Genomic DNA, 5,851 nt, shown 5'->3' on the forward strand with positions numbered 1-5,851 from the left:
AAATATATTAAGGGGGACCACTATTTCGACGCCGACGGAGCCGGCAAGGCCGAGTTAGAAGAAGGAGAAGGCGAGGGAGGAGAAGAGAAGGACTATACATAGGATTTAATATTCTGCTATAGCACGCGCATGGCGGGCGCAATTTATAGCCGGTTAATATTAGAGGCCGCAGACGAGATTCGGTCTATGATGGAGCGGTATAGGGCGGCTAGCGTTAGGTTCCATTATTTCTAGGAGCACGCGTCTACGTTACAGCAATTACGCAGGAAACGGCCCGCGGCGGTAACAGCCGAGGCTATAGACACGTAGTTCAGGCGGTGGAAGTGGGTCAAGACGGTCGACCGGTTATAGATGTTACGCTAGGTAGCCGGCTAGTAGGATGCCGAGTTTAGAGGAGTGCAGGAGCAGGCTATCGAGGCGGTTATTAAAGGCCGCAGCCCCGTGTTAGTAGTAATAGGCACAGGCGGCGGCAAGAGTATAGTTTTTATAGTTCCGGCTATGTGTACCGCCAGTACTAGCGAGCTAGGCACGACAGTTATCGTAGTTCTATTGATATCGTTGCGAGAGAATATAGCGGAAAGGTGTCGCAGAGTAGGTATTTCCGCGGTAGAATAGGATAGCCGGCGGCCACCTAGTAGAGACACGTCTATCGTATTCATTACCCTAGAGGCGGCTATAACCAAGACGTTTAGCGATTATTTAGAGCGGTTAAGGAGCTAGTAGCGGTTAGAGAGAATTATCGTCGACGAGTACTATACTGCGTTAGATAGTAGAGCGGATTTCCGGCCCAAGTTAAGGGAGATAGGCGAGTTAGTAAGGAAAGAGATATAGATAATTATATTAACGGCAACGTTACCCCCGGTAGAGGAACATAAGTTATTTAATATTATAAACGTACGGACGGAAGAGGTTTTACGGTTACGAACGCCGACCAGCCGCAAGAACGTCCGGTACCGGGTACAGCAGGCCGTAGGAGCGAGGAAAGAGAAGGAGTTAATTAAGATAGTCGCGTAAGAGGCGAGGCGGGCGGTACAGCAGTTATATCCCAGCAACAATAGCGGGAAAGTCGTCGTTTACACCAATAGTACCGCCCGGACAGAGAAGTTAGCGGCAGAGTTAGGGTATAAGGCGTACCACGGACAGCGGAAGGACCAGGAACAGAAGGCTAGGGATTTAGCGCAGTAGGCGTACGAGGGCGGCAAGATGATAGTCGCTACAAACGCTATAGGATTAGGCATCGACGTGCCGGATATCCGGGCCGTTATTCACGCAGAGAGGCCAGTAAATTTAAGGGAATATAGGCAAGAAAGCGGCAGGGGAGGCCGGGACGGGAAGCCGAGCGAGGCAATTATCATTAACAGCGGCGACATATGGGCGAGGCCGGGTAAGGCAGACGATAGCGTCCACAAAAGGCGGGCCAGAGCAGCAATAGCCCGGTTTATAGGCGGGCAGCAGTGCCGGCGGGTGGTTTTAGACGAGTATATAGACGGCACCAACGGGCAGCAGGAGCAGGAGAGGAGCAGGTACGACGCCGAAGCGGAGTTAGCATGCGACGTTTACCAGGTAGACGCAGTAGCAGCAGACGCAGCAGCAGACGCAGCAGCAGACGCAGCAGCAGACGCAGCAGCAGACGCAGCAGCAGACGCAGCAGTAGTAACGGCAGCCGACAGCGATCAGGGCCGGGCAGAAGGTAAAAACCAGCGCGCATTGCAGGCGTTCCAGCAGCAAGCAGACGAGAGGCGGGCCGTCCATAAGAGGTTAGTAAGAAGGGTAGCCGACGAGGCAGCAAATATTAAAGAGTTAGAGCAGTTATTAGACCGTTGGTCAGGCCGGTGCGCGTTATACAAGGCTAAGGGCAAGGAGAGGACCCGGTATAATATAAGCGAATGCCCAGAAAGAGAGAGGGCGCAAGAGTTGAGAAATAGGAGCAAGGGAACAAGAGGGAACATAGACATACAGCCGTTTGCAGGTTACAGGTATTGCGGAGTACCGCAGTCGATTTGCCAGCGGTGGCAGCAAAAGACCGAAGAGGTAGGGTAGTAGGAGGAGGTGCCAGGAGTTAGGTGCCAGTACCAGGACGGGATAATAGTCGAAGCCGTCGTGGTTATAATTACAGAAGACGTGCGGGCACGCCATGTAGTCGAAGAGTAGATGGGTGGGCATGGAGTAGACGAGCAAGCCATCAACGCAGCGATAGGGTGGATTGCAGAAGGCAAGACGGTAGAAAGAAGTATGCCGTTAAGTAAGGCATTAGGTTGGTTTAGAAGGCGAATTTTATGGGGTGGCGTAGAGGCAACGATATTGGCAAAAGTATTCCACCAGTTAGCAACGGTTGCAGAGAGGAAGCAGGCAGTTTCACCAGCACATAGAGGCGAAAGTGCTAGTAAAGTTAATGGAAACAGAAAGAACGAAGAAACAGAGGGCAGAGATAGAAGTAAACGCGGAATAAAAGAGACGGAAAGAGAAGAAGGCGAAGGCGAATTACAAGAGATACGGCGCCAGTTAGACCGGTAGCAGAACACATGCCCGATTTACACAGCACAGGGCCAGCCAGCAGGGCATAATATAGACGGATGCCAGGCAGAAGCCGCCACGGAGATACACGGTATAAGGCAAGAGTTGGAACGAAATTTGGGGTTAGTAGCAGGGTCAGGTTGTTTTAAATATAGGATACCGCGAGAGGTTTGTAACCGGTAGATCCAAAACAACTAGAAGGCAAGAAGGTTCCAACAAGTAGCGGCGGATTGTCAGTACAAAGGCGTTGTAGTTGCAGTTATAATAGGGATTGCATATTCAGTAGATAGTATCGGGGATATGTGGGTTGATCGGTTAAGAGTAGTTGGGATCGAAGAGTTGGATATTCGACGGATAGGTATATATTTAAAGGGAAGGCGAGTTATAGAGGGGGCAGAGAGTAATAATTTATGTAAAGAGTTAATATGGATAGGGAGAGAGATGGCGAAAGCCGGTATATAGAAAAGGAGATAGAGAGAATAAGTATAGTAGATAGAGAGGATAAGATGTAATAAGCAGTAATAAGCGTAGTAGATAGAGAGAATAAGATGTAATAAGCGGTAATAAACGTAGTAGTTAGAGAAAATAAGCCGTATAAAAGATAAAGATTTAGGTAGAAATAAATAGAAAAAAGATTATTATAAATAGATATTTAGAAGGTAAAGGTAAAGATTAAGAGTAGTAAAATTAGATATAGATTATTTCGGGTATATAAAATATAGTAAAGGGTTAATAGTAGTTAATAAAAAGTATAGGGTTAGGGTTAAGAAGTTTTAGGTTAAAAAAGTGGATATAAGTTTAAACATTAAGCGAGAATAAAAAGATTAAGAGTAGTAAAGTTTAGTATAGTATATTTCGGGTATAGAGAGTAGAATAGTAATAGAAATAGTAGTTAATATAAAGTATAGGGTTAGGGTGAAGAAGATTGTAAGAGTTGGCCGACGGGCAATCACTAGGTTACTAGGAAACGTAGGTTGGACGCAGTTAGTTCGCACCAGGGTCACACTTGAATTGGTGTACAAACTATTTCCTGCCCTAGCGCCCATTGCTCCTGGGGCAGCTATTTATCCTTGTGCGTGGCCTCCTTCGGTAAAGGGCTTGGCACCCACGTGACCCGCAACAACATCGTATTGCTTGAGGACCAGTCCCTCGTTTCTAAGTTCCTAACCCAGATGATTGATTGATTGATTGATTTCTATAAGCTATGCAGGTCTTCATGGGACCTATGAGCTATCCTTGCGTAACCTACTATAAACATAACACTTCTTAGTCTCACCTAAACGCCTATACATAAAGAAATCCTGCCCTTTTTTAGAGGGCCTGCTAGCTAGAGAACCGGCCTGTAGCGAGTAGAAACTGCACCACTGCCCGGACCATCTTGACGCTTGGTTTCCAACTTTCCCTTGGCCCATCTACTGGTTTCCCAGTCTGCCTATCCTCCGCCCTGCTTCGCCCCCCTAGTAGAAAGGACATATCTCCCCATCGGTTCCCTGCTAACGAGCGGATTTCCGTTCGCAGGTGCGCCTATAGGGGACATGTAAGAATAAGGTGTTGAACTGTCTCCTCCGCCAGTCCACACTGGCACTTTGCAGACTCCGCTCTCTTGATCCAGGAGAGGTAAGCCTGTAGGTGTGTGTGGTTTGTCCTGCACTGAGCGAGGGCGTTGGCCTGTTCCGCCCCGAGGCCTAGATATAACTGCGGCTGGTGCTTGCCTGGAAAGGCGGCATCTAGTCGACGTAGATACCCGCCCCACGGTGTAGGTCTAGCTTCCGCTACTCCCCGCTCTTCCTCGATCTTCTGCCGAAGTAGGCCAAGAACGCTCGCCCTGCACCTCCGCCTCTCCTTGAAGGGAAGCGTCGGGGCTAGGCCCTGCCTCGTGGTCTCTTTCGCTGCACTATCGGCGGCGACGTTTCCTACACTTCCGGTGTGTGCTTGGATCCACGCAAATTTAATGTCCACTCCTTTAGCCCGACAAGACTCTACTCTCCGCCTAATCTTGCCGGCTAGCCACTGACCCGACCCCTGGGGGTCGGCTTTCTCTATACGCCTAAGGGCGACTCTGCTGTCCGAGATTACCTATGCCGTGTGTCTATTAATCCACGGTACTCTCCTATCCTTCTCTACTCTCATTCTTACCTCCACCATCCCTATTCTCCTATCCTCAATATCCCTGATCGCCCACGCGATGGCTTAGAGCTCTGCAGCCCAGATTGGGACGGATTTGCTCCGTCCGATCGTCTCGGCCCGGACGGTGAATGGTTTTCCCCGTAACATCCTTACCGCCGCTGCTCCTGCCAGTCCATTCCGCACGGACCCGTCCGTCTATACGATGTCCCTGTTTTCGTTTACATACCTCCCCGCCTCGGCTTTGTCGAGGAAGGTAATATCTGCTTATCTGGTCCTCCAGGGGGGTTCTTCCCATGGCTGCACCGTCTCCATCTGGGGGGCGCGGGTAGGGGCGATTAGGTCCCCGTACCGCAGTCCTACCTGCTGGAGAGGCGATAAGAACACGTCCCTCTGATTAGCCCATCGGGTAATGCATTCCCTTAGCGGATTAGTGCTAGGCAACGAGTATGCCCCGGCGAGGTGTTTAGAGACTTTAGCCCGAAGGCGGGTCTCTACCGGTGCGAGGCCGGCTTCTGCCTGGGCGACTGATACCGCTACCGTGCGGAAGGCCCCGATAATCGATTGGGCCCCAAGGCGTTGGATTCGTTCCAGCTGCGCGATGAGCCGGCCTGTTCCTAGCCTTCCTGGGCCATACCATACTGAGGCTGCGTAATCTGTAGTCGGGCATACTACTGCTTGGAAGAGCTGCCGCATACCCCGAGGGCGAACCCCTTTAAGTCTCCTCATAGCGAGGCACTTTTTAAGCGTACTGGCTGTAACCGCGGCCACATATGCGTTCATTTTTAGCTTCTCGTCTAGGAGGACCCCTAGGATTTTAACCTCTTTTTCGGCTTTAAGTTCCCTGCCTTTAAATTGGAGGTCCTCAGGCGGGGCGTCTCTTGTCCGGTCCAGACGCGTGAAGTAGATAAGGTGCGTTTTTCCCCCATCGAACGTAGCTCCGCTGCTTTCCGCCCATTGCTCGGCTTGTGGCATAACCTCCTGCTGGAGGCGGTCCACATTATGGCTAATCGACGGACCCACGACCCATGCCGTGTAATCGTCTACAAAGCCAAGGGCTCCGCCTTTTACAGTAATAGGTCGGTCCACCAGCCCGGCGTTAAATAGGATGTACAGAATTAGGGTTAGGGTTAGGGTTAGGGTTAGGGTTAGGGTTAGGGTTAGGGTTAGGGTTAGGGTTAGGGTTAGGGTTAGGGTTAGGGTTAGGGTTAGG

At 50.5% G+C, this 5,851-nt stretch overlaps 3 protein-coding genes across 3 annotated transcripts; 2 read left to right on the forward strand and 1 right to left on the reverse strand.

The window, feature by feature from the left end:
* Window positions 1-378: 378 nt before the first annotated feature.
* K452DRAFT_239846 (uncharacterized protein) lies at window positions 379-615 on the forward strand (the record flags this gene model as incomplete). Its single annotated transcript, XM_033537756.1, has 1 exon — window positions 379-615. A coding segment is annotated over one exon (237 nt), but the record flags the coding sequence as incomplete, so codon positions are not given.
* A 588-nt stretch (window positions 616-1,203) lies between these two features.
* Window positions 1,204-2,040, forward strand: K452DRAFT_363308 (uncharacterized protein; the record flags this gene model as incomplete). The annotated part of the gene is made up of 1 exon (XM_033546569.1): window positions 1,204-2,040. One exon carries the CDS (start codon window positions 1,204-1,206, stop codon window positions 2,038-2,040), a length of 837 nt encoding a protein of 278 aa, XP_033390887.1.
* A 3,363-nt stretch (window positions 2,041-5,403) lies between these two features.
* On the reverse strand, window positions 5,404-5,730 carry K452DRAFT_212534 (uncharacterized protein; the record flags this gene model as incomplete). Its single annotated transcript, XM_033536194.1, has 1 exon — window positions 5,404-5,730. A coding segment is annotated over one exon (327 nt), but the record flags the coding sequence as incomplete, so codon positions are not given.
* Between the last annotated feature and the right edge of the window lie 121 nt (window positions 5,731-5,851).

This window comes from Aplosporella prunicola, assembly GCF_010093885.1.
Source record: "Aplosporella prunicola CBS 121167 unplaced genomic scaffold K452scaffold_174, whole genome shotgun sequence".
Lineage (NCBI taxonomy): Eukaryota > Fungi > Ascomycota > Dothideomycetes > Botryosphaeriales > Aplosporellaceae > Aplosporella > Aplosporella prunicola.